Consider the following 17916-nt stretch of genomic DNA (forward strand, 5'->3'; position numbering starts at 1 on the left):
TGAGGGTATGAAACCCTGGATACAGGAATCAATAGCAGCTCAAAGCTTTATTCCTCTGCACTAAGGGTTGGGGAAAAGGTCCTGATAACTGTCAGGCCAGCACTGGATGAAAATATAGGAAAAAAGATTGAAAATATACTTCAATGTATCTAGAACCTTATAGTTCCTTAGGGCCTAGCAGTCCCCAGAACCCTGCTTAATTTATTCATTTCTGTCATAGTTATTACAGTGAAGTCTTGGTCAGTTAGGATTTGTTGAAAGGATGGAAGTCAAAGCTGGAAAGTAAAATAAAATGAAAAAAATTCTGAGTAATGATGTGAAGCTAGACTGGGGGGAGACACAGGATGGAGGTACAGGTAGGAAGTGAGGGGATGCCATGGAGTCCTTTGCCTAGGAATCCATTTCACCTAAGTCCAGCCTTTACCAGCAGTTGCCATTCTGATTCCTCCTGTAACCACCTGCAAGTACTGAGTACTAGTGTCTGTCTGTCTTGGTAGGTTTGGTAAAATCCATGTTTCTGTTAATTGTGTGGCAACTCACTTACCTGTCTAACAATAGTAAAATGATCTTTCCATGCTGCAAGCAGGTCATTTTATTGTACAGGAATAAACACCACTACCTTTTGTGTGATTGTATGTTGTCAGGAACTAGCTGCTCAATCATACCAAACTTTTTGCTGATATTATCCTTGTGCTAGGGGCTTCTATGCCAACTGCATGAACAACCTGAAATTATGACATAGTCCATACAAAACTTCTTGTGGGAGTCCAATTTATGTTCCCACTCATCACAAATTACTCTGTGGGTCCCTTCAGCCTGTGAAAATAAAGATCAAAAGACAAAAAATGTGGAATCTTGGAGCAATTTCCTGGACGCAGAAAAGAAAGGTGGCAGTTACTTGTCCCACTCTAATTTAAACATATCTATGAATGTTATCAACATAGTATTATTACTAAAGTTAAACTTCTCCAACAACCATGAATTTGCAGATAGTAGACTAAGTTTCAACTACTTTAACCCCCAGTATCTCTACAAACAGGCGAGCAGGTCTGAAATGAAGATAGCCCTACTGTTTGTCAGTATTTCTCCTAGGAAATCCCACCCCTCTGAAAATTTATAACAGAGCATTTGCCACCTTTTCTCCTGCAGAAGAAGCTAAAGCCAGTGCCTTAGAGTATCCAGTAGCATAGTGTGCCACCCCCAAGCTATATGTCTTACCTGAGGGTTTTGAGGTACTAAGAGGCACCATGATGTCTGCGGTTACTCTATTGAGTCGATCCTCAGTAACATCCAAAGTCACCAAAGCGACCTTAGCTTTGTCTCTTGTCTTGCCAACCTTTTGGGACTGCTCATATGACTTGTAGTATCCTCTGTTGTCTTTCCCAATACCTGGTCAATAGAATTTTTCCATAAGCCTGCTTTAATTATTTATTTGTATTTATTTATGTAAAATGTTGTTAACCAGAAATATGAGCTAGTCCTAGGACCCTTTTCATCCATGACCTGGATGTAATAACACAAAGAGTTGCAAAATTATTACATCATATATTGCACTGAACAAATATCTTTCATTGAAAAGCATTCAAAAAATGTGAATTACAAACAAGTAAATTAAGCAATACCCTGAACAAAAATATTAATTTAGAAAATGTACATAAGTTAAATAGATATTGAACAAAAGTTCATTCTCTTGTATTAATAACATGAGTTTACAGAGCAGTCTTCATGTTACAAAAAGCATTCATTACTAAATTAGTAACAAGGTTATATAAAGCTTTATTTAGTAAAGTACAACATTCAGCAAAACCTTTCTGTAATTAAAAAGAGAAGCAAAGGTAGAGAGATAGTTATGAAAGTGACTACTTAAATATATACAAAGTGAGTTACGCTACTCAGGCAGAGAGATGCATGGTTGCAGGCAATAGAGTTTAGGTGTCACTAGCCTTTATTTGTAAAGCATGTATTGTTATACTTGGTTTCTAGATATTTGTGTAGCTTCCTCATAAAGTCTTTGTAGTTAGTGATACTTCTGAGGTCTGAGAAGAGATGATTCCAGTTGGCAGGGACAATTTTTGAGAAGCTGATTTTTCCCATGGCAGCACCAAAGGATAGGCAATATAGACTTTTTTTCTCATCCTGTTGTAAGGAATACAGGGTAGATTTGAGATGATATTTCCTTCTGAGAGAGGTGAAGAAACCACTGTTTGACATTTTAAATGTGGCAGAGGATAATAGGAGATTGGAACATGCTATGATTGGTGGCCAGTTAACATTCTGGGAGATAAGCAGTGGTGTTCAAGTTGGGGTGGAAGATAAACCTGCATAGGTCATTGTGCTTCATGACTATATGGTTTGAAAAAGGAAAATTATGAGCGATGATTAGCTTGATAAAATACTTCTCCCTGTAGCCCACCCTGCAGGAGTATACAGACTCCTCTAAAAGTGAGATTCAGAAGGCTTCTTGGCTACCTTACTCAAGTCCTATTAGGTGGGATGTCAGGTGGGATGTTAAAACAAAGCCCCATCTACTTGTGTTGGCAGTAGAAGAGATGAATGTAAAAGATCCAGCAGCACTTATCAGAAAGAGCAGGGGTTATTTATTTGTATACAAGAATAACTCTTATTTACAAAATATTTAAATATTTACAAATACTTACATATGTACAAATATATAAATAAACAAATCTGCTTATATATATTCATAATTTCCTTTACAATCATGTTAAATTTTGTATTTTTTTCATACCCATCTGATTTTACTTAATATTGTTCCTAAAATCCATTTACCATTAAATATAATTTAATTTATTCTTTCATTCCATGTAACATAAAATTACTTTTTATCTATTCCTTTAACATATTTTTTAGTTTATTCTTATAATATCCATATTTAATCATATCCATGTTTGTTTTATCCACTTCTTTTATATCTTCAATAAAATCATCTTAACATAGTTTTCTCCATAACCTTTTTACTCTTTTATATTTCAAAAAACACAAGTTTCTTGGTTTCTTCTTCTTGACAATATAAACATATCTATCTATCACTTTTCTTTTTATATGGCATATTTCCATTTACTGGCAATATACCAGTCTCCATAAAAAAAGTTTGACTTTCACCTTTCTGATTACACCATTTGCTTCTTATTTTTATAGCTTTAATATTTTCATCTATTAGATTTTCCCATGGCTTTACATAGTAATGTTTTATCATTACATTCTTATACCATACTTTTTAACTTTTTCTGTATCATCAATTTTTATTTTCGAAAAATTATATTTTCTTAATAACATTTTATTTCTTCATTTATACACTCTTATTCTCTTTTACTCTTTCACCATACTTATATTTATATAGTTTTACTATTAATCTCTCATCTTTTTCATTTTTTCATTTATCCACTTTAAAACTTTGTACAAATTTAATGAAGCAGTGTATACCACTGGGTTAATTAACCCCAAACCTCTTTCTTCTTTATTTACATACATAACTCCTCTTTTACTGGGTTTTATCTAGACCCCATATAAATGAAAAAAATATTGGCAATAATTCCTTTTCAAATGCTGTTTGACACATAAATACACTTGCTAAGTATGCTATTTTCATATTAGTACTGAATTTATCAAATAAGCCTTTTTTCTGAATGATAATTTATATGTTCTGCAAAAAAGACATCTGTTTTATTTCTTCTGTTTTTTTCTCAGTTAATTATATTTACACCTTTATTTTCATATTTTATACCTAACATAGAAATTACATTCCTTGTAAAATAGATATCCCAGTCTTTACTACATCACCTAAACCTTAACTTTTCTCTTTATTTAAAGCTATCCCTATCATCTCCAGACAATCATTTCTGTAAATTATTACTTCTTTTATCCTAATTTTTTTTTTTTTTTGCAATTATTATGTCATCTGAATATGTTAACAGAACTGCAATTCTTAACCCTTCAGGTGTTACATACCCTGCCTTCTTCATTTTGTAATTCATTTCACATACTATCATATTCATAACTAATGCAAAGAGTATTCAACTCAATGGGCATCCCTGTCTTACACCACTCTTCATATCTACCTCTTGGCTTTACCAGCCCTTTACAAGTATTTTTACTTTATTATTACTATACGTTGACATACATAATTTCCTAACTTTCTCGCTTATATTGTTTCAGTATTACACATAAGATTTTATGTCCAATTGTGTGAAATGCTTTCTTAAGATCTCATATCATGATTTCACTTCTTTTCTATTCATAGTATCATCCACAATTTCTCTATCAGTAATAATTCTTGACAACCCTTCTCCTTTATACTATATATGCTATATAATATTTTCCATTTTAGTTTAAAATCTCTTTTGTATTATTTTCATAAAAATGTTATAATCATTATTATTCGATATTATTAGTCTCCATTTTTTAATTCTCTTCTGTCTTCTGTCTTCCATATGAATTTAAGTATTCACCTATAGTCTGTAATTCTTTATACATAAAACCTTCAATTAACCATCCCTTCAAAATCTCTAAAAATATATATTTTTTGCAATCCCTTAAGTTTTTATACATATCATACCCTATTTCATCTGGGCCTGCAACCAAATATATAGTTACTTGTCCTAATACTTTATCTAGCTCATTTAAAGAAATCTCCTTTTCCAATTCTTTATTCTCTTTTTCTGTTAACTTTTTTTCCTGTCTATTTTCACTACCTTCTTTATTTCTTTAAATATTTCTTGCACATATTGTACTACACTATTCAAAATCTTAAGTTCTTTCTATTTCTCCTTTTGCATTTTTTATCTCTCATTACACTACCATCTTCCTTTACTAATCTGCTTATGTAACTTGATACTTCTCTTTTTCCTTGTAAAAATGTCTTTACTTATGTAATATTTTTTTGTATTTTTTCTTGATTTCTTTCATAACGTTATTTTTCTTTGTCAAAGTACTTCCTATCATTATGTTCTAAATCTTCCAATGCATCATGTTATTTTATATTTTTTCTTGCTCTACTTTTCTCAGATCATATTGCCACTGTAAAAAAACATTTCTTTTATTTTCCTTAAATGACATTCACCAGTCAGACCAATTTTTGTAAAATGTTCTCATAGTAATATGAGCTTTCCATAACTATATTACTAATCTCTTTCCTTCTTCATTCCATGCTTTCACAATTATCATTTGTCTATTTTTATATATACCTTGTTTTCTTTTATCTCTAGCCATTTTGCAAGATGATCAGAAAATCGTGTTTCAACTACCCCTTCTCATATAACTAAACCTTCTGACACTATAAAATAATTTATTTCAGTTTTATATATACCCCTTTTGTAAGTCCATGAATTTTTGTTTCAAAATTTTAACTTAGAACATCTTATAACTTCGAACATTTTTCTTATATCATTTCCTTTCTTTTTACGCTTGCCTCTTATATCACAATTAAAGTCTCTTGTCATTATAGATATAGGTTTATAAGTAAGTAGTAGACTAGCTGCCCTTGTGGGCCATTTTAAGCCTAGATGATTTACCTCCAAAGGTGAGAATCAGACCCTGTACCTTGTGTCTGTAAGCAAACACCTTAACCATTATACCAACCATGAGCAGTTATAATACTCATATTTTCACTACATACTCTAAAATCTGATGAAATAAGATTTTCCTTTCTTTACAGTTATTATAAGCATGTAATGTTATAATTCTATAAACTTGTTCTTTCTACAATGTTTAATCTTCCCATTTATGCTAAAGTTACATCTAATATATTTGCTGTATTTCTACAGACAATGTCTATTCCAGAACATCTGTCATTCCAAATTATCTTTCATCCCCATAGTTTCTCTTTTTGTAATCTTTCTTCCTTTGTCAAAAATCTTGTGTCTTCTAAATAATCACATCTACAAAACATATATTACACCACTGCAAAATTCCTATTCTTATTACTATATTCTTAATAGTATTCACATTTACAGAAAGCACTTCCCTTTTTCTTAGATTCATGGTTTTATGAGTTCATAGCTAATTACTAGGCTAGCTTTCCTAACAGACAATTTTAAGCCTAACCAATTCCTTTCCCAAAGGTGATAATCAAACAATGTACCTTGTATTTGAGAGTCAAACACTTTAGCCATTATACCAAGTCCCAGTTTTTTAGCTGTATATATCCTTTTTCATCCATTTCCTTTCTTTTTTTTTTCTTTTGTGCTTATACCTTTAAATTTTCTTTTTCTGTCTTTTACTGTTTTATTAATAGAATTATTTCCCCCCTTTTACTACCTTTCAGTTTATGTCTTCTTCGCCACTTATTTCAGAACCTTATTCAACGTCCTCTATTATTTTTCTCATCTAATTTTTCTTCTATTTCTACTTCTTCTAAACTTTCTTCTCTTTGTACATGTTCTTTTTCTTCTTCCTTACTATTATTTTCATTTTTGAAATCCATCCATAAATGTCCAATTTTGTTGCATTTATAACATTTCAATTCACATTTCTGCTTCATGTCCCATTTCCACAAAAATGCAGTTACTTATTATCAAATGTCCTTCTTTTCCAGAGAAAAACATGTTTTGGATTGTCCACAGTATTTTATAACACCCCTATTGCCCTCCATTCTTGGTGTATATGTATATATATATATATATATATATATATATATATATATATATATATATTTTTTTTTTTTTTTCTATTTTAAACACAATATTACAATTCCAGGCACTAGTCCATAAATCTCTTTTGTCATAAACCTTTGCAATGTCCAGTACTTCTTTAAATAAATACCCTAAGTACCTACAAAGTGGTAAGGGATCTGGGATCACAAGTTGAGTGTGAACTTAACTTTGACCACAATGTGTCTACTGCAGTAAGGAAGGCTTTCTACATAGCACACTTGATTAGCAAAGGCATTGTCTTCAGGGCAAAGGAGGTTATAACCCCTTTATATTTGTCACTAATCAGGCCCATAATTGAGTATAACGCCCCATTTGGCCTGTACTGTACAAAGCACCTGCAGCAATTGGAGACCTCAGTGGTTTCTAACAAAGAAGATAAAGGGACTCCAGCACATTCCTTACACAGACCGACTAAAGTCCCTGTCACAATACTCGTGTATCATATAGTCTTCTTAGGGGAGACTTATGGCTGGCTTACACAGCAATCTCAGACCTAAACCTAATGACCTTACTGCACATCTGTAAATAAAACAGGACTAGAGCTACCCATTACAGGGACCTAAATATGGCCTGTGACTTAAATAGGACATGCTGGAGGGACAGATTTGTTTCCCACTGACTGCAGTGTCTTTGGAATAGGCTACCAATTCATGTGAAACAGAGCACCTCTATGACACTTTTCAAAAGGAACCTGGACAAATGGATGGGGCACCATAAATTCTTACCAGGGATAGCATCCACAACCCTCTTGGACATGGGCAGTCATTACTAAATGCAATCCTGAATATTGACTAGCGTTATCTATGGTATTACATTGGAATGAAATGGCTAGGCTTAAAATGACATCCAGGTCAATAGCCTAGTAAATTCTTATGATCCTATGATACACAAAGGAGCTATTAAATTGTTCCACACTTCATACCTGTCCATTTCTTTGCCTTCTTTACTTTGAATCCTTACCACATACTTCCTTTTTTCATTTTCTTCTGCCTTCTTTTACTTTCTCTGCACATGTTTTCTTTTCTATCTCATTGCTATTCTTCAGGATTGTCTCTGCATCCTCATTTTGTATTTTCTCCCCCCAGAAACATTTCCTTCATTTTCTGACTAACTCTGCACCACCATTTCTTTAAGTAAATCATCCTGCAACCCTCCTGACTGGAGGGTTGTAATTATACATCCCTTATTTGCTGGCTCATCTCCATCAAACAGGTTTCTTTGACACATATCCTCAGAATCCTGCGCACATTCTCTAGTCTCAATATTTTCTTTCCCCTTCATCTCTTTCATTACTCCATCATCTCCTTCGCTCTCCATCTGCCTCCCTGTTTCTCTGGGCCACCTCTACACCTAGAATGAAAACCGGAAGTGCTCCTCCAAAATGGTTCCCACTAACAGCATGATGAGTAGAGGAAGTTTCCTGATGCCCTGGCCAAATTCCCCTTAGTCAGTATGAATACCACCTTCGGTCTCCCCTGAAAACAGGCCATTGAACTAGTGAAACTAACTTGGTCAAAAGTGTGCAAATAAAAAATAAGTACAAACACCTTATCAGTTAGTGCAGATGGCTAATGCAGAGAGCCTTTGTATCAAGGGTGCATGGTTCACATCTCTTCCCTTCATTATTCAAGCTAGGCTTAAAAAGGCCTCTGTGGTCGTTAGCCTAATAAACACCTGTGGACGTATGAGAGTATTGTCTGTCTCAGCTCCCTTTTTGTGATATCCACAGCTCCCCGTTCTAAAGAAATTCTTGTATCTTTTGACAATTGTGGCTCAGATTTAGCTCCTGCTGCATAGCTCTCCCCCTGAAGTAGCTCATTTCAAATGAAGTCCAGTATCTTTCAACAGCTGTGGCATGGAATCCAGTTTGCTGCTAATACCTAGCTCTTTCCTTGAAGCAGCTATGTTAAAATGAAGTCCAGTACGTTTTGACAGCTTTGGATTGGATTCAGGCTTGTTATTATTACTAAGCTCTTTTCCTGAAGTAGTCCCATCACCAGCCTCTGTTGGAGGTGTGAGCATTGGCTGCATCTTTCCAGGTTGCCTTCTCTACTCGCCATGCCTGGCCACAAGTAAGTTCATGTACACAAGGTACTGTGGCATGAAAGTCTTTTCCTACTAAAACATCTGCTGAGATATCATTAAACTCTACCACTTGCTTGTGTCCTTACCCTCTTCCAAGTCCAAGTGAACTCTGGCCAGTGATACCTGAAGTGTCCATTCAATGGCCATAGCTGATGTGGGCGGACTGAGCAAGTAATGCTAAATACAGTTATGTCATATAAGGTATCCTTCTTAGCAATAGTTCCTTTGCCCTTCAGCATGATAGGATGGCAGCCTTTATCATAATCTGGAACAGCTGCAGTGTCAAGACAACCCTCCCCTGCTGGGATACCACCTCTGTTAGCTCCAAGATGTAGAGTTTTGTTCCCCACCCTGTCTCCCTGTCCCTTTGGACATTTAGACTATACATTCCCAACTCGGTTACAATGAAAACATTTAACCCCAAGACCCTGGCATGTACATAAATTATCTTATATGCTTGCTTATTGCTGGGTATCCCTTCTTTTGTAGTTGTCCCCTGCTTGTTAGATACTGATCACTCTTTCTACCTATCCATTTAGCAAAGTTACACTCCCAGTGTGTCAACCAAATGATCATATTCTATGACAATGCATTGAGTAGTTCCTCCCTTTTCATAAAGTCTCCCATTTCAAAATTAGTAATTTGACAAATATTCACACTGACCCAGAAAAGTGTTTTGTTCTCTAATGAAATCCCTAGCACCATCTTCTAGTTTTTCCTCAGTGTTCTCTAAACTTTTTCTTATGAGCATCAGAAGAAAGTTTAAAACATTTACACAAAGCAGGCTATGCTCTTAGCAATCAATGTCACTTAAATTGCTAATGATATGCATAGCTCTACCCATGATCAGAGAGTTCAGAAACCTCATCCAATGACACTGGTCTCTTTGGTAATGATTATATACATATTCAAATGCCTAAATAATCAAAGTCATCCCTCCTCATTAGTATGGACACTGGTTTCCAGGGTTGGGCTTTGCCCATGCTATTCAGATGCATTTGGCGAAGGGTAGGCAACTCCTTCTCATAAAAATGCTGCTTTTCTCTTTCTTCTCTTTCCTCCCCCTTTACTATTATTAAAGCCTTTCTGTTCTTTCTTCATCTCAAATTATTTTATTCTCTCGGGTGCTTCAAAGTTTCTTTTCTTCACCTCCATCTTTTGAAATTCAAGTTTAATTTTGAGGTCTGCATTTTCTGAAGCTATAGGCACTACCAGGATGATTCCAGATTTAGTGGACTAAACTTCATTTGGTTATCACTTCATCCATGGTCATACCAGTCTAAGGATGTCCCTTCTGTTTACACTGTTTAATCAGTTGTGCAAATGACATTGTGGCATAGAGCTCAGTTTGCATATTAATAAATGTAGCCAGATAAAAAAGTTAAATAATTGTTGTGCAGGGTATTCGTCTTTATATTTTCCTAGTGATAACAAGGATGTCTATAGATAACAAACCTGCTTTGCAGATTATATAAGTCCAGTTTACAATATCTTCATCACTCAAATCAATTAATATGCTATGGACAGGCTTTAAACCTTATAGTTAACACGAGTTAATATATGATGGTCGGGTACAGCCACACGATCTGCACCACTGATGTCAATCAATATGCGAGGAGATATGCCTTAGCAGCATACAACAAATGTGCACTTCTGTATCAGGCTATGACCAATGCTCACTACACTTAAGTATGCTTAAAAATGTGCAGCTGAATAGTGGAACTAAACAGTGGCTTCCTGGCAGTTATTCTGCATTACTCTCCGTCAACTTCTTTTCACTGCAAACTTACCAACAATAACTAAAACTTTCTAAGACTGTTTTGGGTTCACACACACACACACACACACACACACACACACACACACACACACACACACACACACACACACACACACACACAAACATACAAACTTTATAGTAGTACATTTTCTTAAAGTTTCATCTAGCAAATGAAATACATAATTTTTAAACACTGTAATGAACCACCTACAACACATTAAATAAATGTTAACTTTTCAAATATTTAGACATATGGCACTTAAAAAGTATGCAATAGGTATCTGATAATACTACTACTACCACTAAGTGATGATTTACAGAAATCTACCTATCATTAACTTTTTAAAAATAACTTAGCTGCAGAACATTCGCAGGCAGAATGTTATTTAAGCAATAACCGACGTCGGTGTGTTATACTGACGATTTACCCACGGTTGGTGTGGTTTAATCACGAGGCTGAAGCTTTACATCTCACATTTTGAGAGATATTCAGTGCCATGATATTGCTAATTATACAATTAAGCATATATTTTCATATTTCTGTAAATATCTCAGTAAGCATGCACTCAAGAGGATTTGTTGCCTTGTGAAACCTTATTATCTGTTTAACAAAAGTGTACTAACTATATTATATGTCTAAGTTGTACAGTTTCCAAGATATGATAGTTTGTGAAAGTTTAGTACATAAAATATAGTTCTAGGGTTTTATTTATTTTATACATTACAATATATTATAATATTTATGAAATTATTATGACTGCTCTAAATATTACTTTAAAAACTACTACTTACTAATAACATTGCAATTTTACAGTTTTGATAGCTTTTATTGTTCACAACATATTTACACATGTTTAGTTTATGCTTTTCAGGTTGATGTTTTTCAGTAAATGCTCTGAAAAGGCTGCTAGACTTCATTCTGTACCTGAGATATTGTTAGTTGTTTGTTAGAAAGCAATATTTCCATATATACTTAATACTTTCTATACATTCCACATCACATAGGTGTTCATGAGTTAAGGGAGTGATATGAGACAGCAGCAGATACCAGTATGTAGAAGTAGAGCAATCATCACATTAAAAACAAGAAGCTACTACTACTACTGCTCCTTGAGACAACTGGTAATACATCAACTGAAGAACTGTCTGCAATTCTAACACCTTATCTTTACAGAGGTATAGATAAAAAAGCAGTTCAGAAAACATTGTCTGCACCAGGTACCATATAAACACAGACTATCACACATAATGTTGAAGACAGGAAGTATAAGCACACCACTACTGAGCCTTTGAAGTCAATCAATGGACTACCAGAGTCTGTGTGGAAACTGTCTTAAAACTTTATGGAACAGGACACAATTTGAAGTATGCGGTGGGTGGCTCAAGAGAAAGATGGTTTCACAGAGAGGATAGTAGTTGATTGGAACAGTCTACTAAAATGGTAATAGGATCAAAAATAATATTTTGAATTAAAGAATAGCTGGAATGGACATTACAGAATTATCAAGAGGGCTGGAGGAAAGATACTGGTTAAACAGGAAGAGCAACTCATTCCATAATGATAGTCCTTACCTACTATCAGTGCATATGCTTCTGTGTAATGTGTCCTGCACTAATAAAACCATCTTCCACTGCTGTGGCCAGCACTGACATATTTTATTCTTTATTATTCAAACAATCATCCCACCATAAAACCCAAACATCATATAAGGCTTAAAGCTCCCATCTGACAGTTTAGTATATATTCAGTAATGGGTAAGTAACGCATATTTCTAGTCAAATCAAATTTACATCTCCAGCCTTCAGTATGAGAGTCACGTACAGCATCCCCCTTTGTTCACTGCTCTTTAAGTGTACTCCATTTCAGTTCAAGTGCAGATTTCAGGGGACACATATGAAGAACTAAAACAGTGGCACTGGTTTGCCAAATCCATCCTGAAAACTGATTTTGTAATCCCTGTTTAAAAGAGGATTTAAACAATGTTATCACCTTTCTTTATGTAATTTGATTATAGGAATTATACTAAGAATCTTGGCTACAAAGACAAATGTTGAGAGTACACATGCCAAACATATTAACTACATATTCAAATCTGTGATCAGTTTTGTTTTTTTGGTGAGTGACGTTCAACATAGCCATATTTCTCATCCTATTATGGAGATTGTTTTTCAAATTATGGACAACATATGCACTCTTGGGGCTTCACAGTGTAGAGAGAGAAAGACATTGCTACAACCAAGGCAACCCCTGCTCAATTAGCATCTCAGGTGCCTGTAGAAGTTGGCCATGGGATGGGAGTGAGTGGTGACCACTGCCAGCTTGCCCATCCTGGTAGGGAGGGGTGTGGCTTCGCTTACCACAGAGTGTGGCACCAAGCAGGAGCATTAGGTACTACCCAGTGGAGACCAAGCCAGTAAAGCCTGTGCAGTCAGGATGAGTAGCACCAGTAAGCTCAGGGGAATCCATGCTTCCCCTTGGGAGACTGCAAAACCAGGCTCAGTAGAGCCACTGAAGGAGAGGAGTGCTCCCAAAGTGAGAGGATAGGCTGTGCCCTAGGAAGAGCAATCGGGCTTTCTCCCAACCACTCAATTCTTGCCAGGAGCAGAGAGCTGACTAGAACTCTGAGCCAGGAACGATTGAGCCATAGGGCACTCGCACAGTCTTTGAGTGCCCAGCTCCCGCTGCCCTGGAAAAAATGGGCTGATTGAGCAGGGTACTGGGGGAGCAAACAAGTAGATGCATTCTACTACAAATCACATATTTATATGACAGTGAGTACATTATAAAATATTGTGGTAATATATTAGCTCATTCTTTCCAATGGAGCTCTGGAAATTTGCACTGAACATCCAATGGGTAGAGCCTAAGCTTTTTGATATAACCAAATTATATCCTCAATTTCAAACAAACGTTCATATCTCTGAAACCATAAGGGTTACTAAAGAAGACTATATGGAAAGCTCTTAGGCACAAACTATTTTTATAGTGGCAATAATTTTTAGGTTCTAAGGCTTATACCAGATTTTATAACTCATAATAAACAATAGTAGCAATTAAGTTTGTATTATTTTGTAACCAACCTAACAGTATCTCAAAAAAACTCAAATTACACACATACTGTCAGCAGCATTTTGTTCATCCAGCTGAGAACTTTCATATGATGCTAAGCAGTTCTGTCTGTGCTACTTGGTTGTCAATATATTAAAAAAACACAATATTTATGATAATATAAACGATTATATGAACAATTAATATCTTTCTACCTGCATTAGACATAGGTCAACAATCAGTATGTTGTATTTGCCACTGTGCAAGTTTTAAGATGACATCTTTCATATTTTATGTAGCATGGTTTTGAATTATTGATCCAGATATGAACAAGCAATATTTGATGTCTAGAGATGTCAGTAGGATGCAACTGTAGAGGCACCAGAAGGCGTCACTCAGCTGTAATGATTTAAAATGAAATCTTAGAAAATAGTTAAGTTCTGAGAAAATAAATTGTTTCAGCATTTGCTTGTAAAGTACTGTCCGCAGATTCTGGCTTTTAATACTTACAGCTTTTATATTTAATAATCTCATAATAATGTTGCTATGATTAAATTTCAGAAGATATTAAAATGTGTATTTTTTAAGCATAGCACTGGACCATAAAATAACTCCTAAACATTTAGCAACAAAGCATGGAAATCCACTAAAACCTAGGTCTTGATTTTTCAGCTCCTCTCATTTCAGAACTACAACCTAAGGATGTGTTAAAAACAAGAAAACATGAAACTACTGAAAATTAAATATGCCATCATGTTTGTTCTAACAGCAAATATCCAGTACACCAGGAGCACCCTCTAACACACATGCACGTGCTCATAAACACACTCACAACACACACTCACAAATAAATATTATATACTTGGCTGCTTTATGACTGATGACCATTAAGAGTGTTAATTGCCACTGTACCTATGAGGATACAGCATAAAAATGTTTAAAAGTGATGTCCCACCTAAAAACAGATAAGTTGTTGTGTTCCTCTTGCTTTACAGAATATAAGGAAACATATGACTGCCACAAAAATAAAATGTTAACCAAGCTATGAGATCCTGGGTGTTCGCAATAAAGTTACACTGATGTGCAGCACATGTGAAATTAGATACTTTTTTTATAATTATTTTACTTAAAACAGCCAGGAAAGAAAGACGAGATCCACGAAATCCTGTTATTTAGCGCTTTCGTTTTTTAATAAAAACTTCTTCAGAATACACATACATAGGAAAATAGGGAACTAAGATGGCAGTTAAAAACTAATGCAACATCATTTCCAGGTTTAAACACGAATACATCTATCAGTTCCACTCTCAGATTAAAATCTGAAGGTTATTTTTGAATAAAAGTATAATAAATTAAGGATTTTTATGGTTTGAACAAAACATAGTGTATTTTCTATGTTTTTTTATTGTAATATGGCTTTAAACCATGTATTTAATGTTTTAGATATCTCAATGGGGCTGTAGTAATTGAATTCAATTAAGCAATTTCATTATGATGTCATTAACTATGAAGGCATGTATTTGTATAAAAAGGGTTTAGTTCACTATGTATGTGTATTCTGAAGAAGTTTTTATTAAAAAACGAAAGCGCTAAATAACAGGATTTCGTGGATCTCGTCTTTCTTTCCTGGCTGTTTTTAGTTTATTTGTGGCTTTGATTATTATTTTACTTAACTACATATTGCAAAAACATTGTTCTCAGCTGCACAACAGCAAAGCAGTTACTCTGTATCCCAGATTATGAGCTAGAGAAACATATTGTACAAACAAAAAAAAATTAAATGATCTCACTCTCTTGTCCTTATTAAGTTCAGTTTAGTATTATCTAAAATCAGGTGATCTCGGGCAGGGTGCATATTAAGTCTGACCTGATCAGTATTAGGACATTTAAGGTAAAAATGCATGCGTTCTTTACCACTACTGCAAAGCTGGTAGTAAATAATTAGCATGGTCTATCTATGTTTATCTGCATCTTAATGAGGACATTTCAAAACACAAAATAGCTTTACTGTAACTCTCATCATGAAGTAAATAGCTGCACTTGGCTGTACAGAGGTTAAGCTTGTGACCTCAAAGTGTATTTCTGTATCTGAATTGCACACATCTGGTCATGATGTCTGTATCATTTCCATGTAAATAGTGGTAGCAATGGAAGATTCAGATAAGAAAATCCAGTTATTTCATAGTTTATGCCAATATTTTCACCTCCGGAGTATGCTACAATTGTGACCCTACAATAACTTTTTCTTGCACCAACCTTTTACCACTTTCATATGCCAATATAGTTCCTTGGTGTGAAGCATATTTTTCTTTCATTTTAAGCATAGAAATCATAGGTATAGTTATTCAGTTATTTCTTTTATTAGAACCATAGATTATTTTGTCAGATGGTTTATATGCCTACAAGTGGTGCAACACATTTCACAGGAAGACAACAATGGCAGTTAAAGAATCAAGTCTTATTACAAAGTATGTTAATACAAGAATGATGCAAAACAGGTTGTGTGTTTGCCTTGGATCTGCCGTCTGAACAGTTTATTTTCTTATCTTGAAAATAGTTCCTCTGGGTCCCAAGAAACTGCCCTTCATTCAAAATGGTTGAACAGAGTAGAAAATCATGTTCATGTCATTCCATTTCTGTTTGAATGTCTACTATTGAGAGTTTCCATTTACCGGGCTACCTTTTTCAGATTTCAGTAGTATATCGTCACATTTAAAACATTTCAGACAGCAAACATTGCTTTCCTGTACTGCAATATATTAGCTATAGCAACAAAATAAATCAAATTTCTGTCCTCTATATAAAAATAGACCAAGAGACAGTACTGTATTTTAAGCACATCTGTATTAAAATATGGGGATGCTTTTCCATTTGTAATACACATATTTTTATTATGCTGCCACGATACTTATTTTGTGATTATACCATCAGGAATAGATTATAAGCATTATATTTGTTTTTTAGTAATATACAAGCTCAGTGCCTTACCTTCCTTGCCTGTAACTATCCTGGTGTCCTGTCCATCTTCTCCTTCTGTGCTTCTTACTTTCTGCAACAAGTGCTAAACATAAAACAAACAAGAGAAGCTGAGGAAAATATGCCATCCTGCAGGACTGTGTGAGAAACCAGATGGTACTGTGGTAACCCCCTGCAGTGTAAATCCTTTCTTGTCTGAACATTGAATCAGTAGTTTCTCTGAAAATCTGCACCTATTAGATCGGTCATTATCATGAACTGCTCTCTGCTAGTCAGTTTAATACTTTAGACTCACAGCAAAGGCTTTCCACAAATCGATGGGCTGTCATCGCTGTTTAGTGATTGGACAAGTGTTTCATTACAAGGTCTGTCACACAGATGGCAACAGCAACTCCCCCAGATGTTCATATAATAACCAAATTACAGATTTGCTTTTGTTATGCTAACATAGCAGCAGCATTATACATGCCTTAGATCAAATGCTAAATTCATTACTCTTCTGGTATAATTTCTTTGCTATACATACAACATATTGTCATAAAAAGTACAAGACACATTATAGCTGCAACCTTGTAAACAACAGCTGTGTTCTGAAATCATGAATATGACATTGAACTGACTAATCCAGGCATACAGTATGCAACTAACCCTAATTATTTAGTTCTAAAGCTCTAGTGAGTACAAAAAAGGGCTTTAGTCTGTCTTTCATAAATGATGGTTTGTTTGTTTGTGTCTTTCGGCTTTTTACAAAACAGACTTTTACTACTTCAGGGCAGGGTTTAGTATTTGTTTTCTAATTCTGTTCTACGGTCATGCACTGCTCCCCCTCCTCCCGTCAGAGGTGATCAAACAAATATAAATTTTAGACAAAGATAACCCAAGTAAACACAAAATGCACTTTTTAAGTAATGATTTTATTTATTAAGGGAAAAAACTATCCAAACCTACATGGCCCTATGTGAAAAAGTAATTGCTCCCTAAACCTAATAACTGGTTGTGCCACCCTTAGCAGCAACTACTGCAATCAAGCATTTGTGATAACTGGCAATGAGTCTTTCACATCGCTGTTGAGGAATTTTGGCCCACTCTTCTTTGCAGAATTGTTTTAATTCAGCCATATTGGAGGGTTTCTGAGCATGAACCAAGTTTTTAAGGTCATGCCACAGCATCTCAATTGGATTCAAGTCGAGACTTTGACTAGGCCACTCCAAAAACCTTCATTTTGTTTTTTTTTTAAGCCATTCAGAGGTGAATTTGCTGGTGTGTTTTGGATCATTGTCCTGCTGCAGAACCCAAGTGGGCTTCAGCCTGAGGTCACGAACTGATGGCCGGACATCCTCCTTCAAGATTTTTTTGTA

At 34.9% G+C, this 17916-nt stretch overlaps 1 protein-coding gene across 2 annotated transcripts in view; it reads right to left on the reverse strand.

Annotated features, from left to right (window-relative positions):
- Window positions 1-16795, reverse strand: part of LOC122798246 (gamma-aminobutyric acid receptor subunit rho-2-like) — an 817188-nt gene extending 800393 nt beyond the window's left edge. Inside the window, exon 1 of one of the 2 annotated variants that reach the window (XM_044067049.1) lies at window positions 16587-16795. In XM_044067049.1, coding sequence (XP_043922984.1) covers window positions 16587-16761 — 175 coding nt within the window. In that variant the 5' untranslated portion in view covers window positions 16762-16795. Of the gene's footprint in view, window positions 1-16570 lie in introns of both variants that reach the window. The other variant, XM_044067039.1, reaches the window with a different exon arrangement.
- Window positions 16796-17916: the final 1121 nt, after the last annotated feature.

The sequence above is a fragment of the Protopterus annectens genome, chromosome 1.part0 (genome assembly GCF_019279795.1).
Source record: "Protopterus annectens isolate FY-2018-M chromosome 1.part0, PAN1.0, whole genome shotgun sequence".
Classification (NCBI taxonomy): Eukaryota; Metazoa; Chordata; order Ceratodontiformes; family Protopteridae; genus Protopterus; species Protopterus annectens.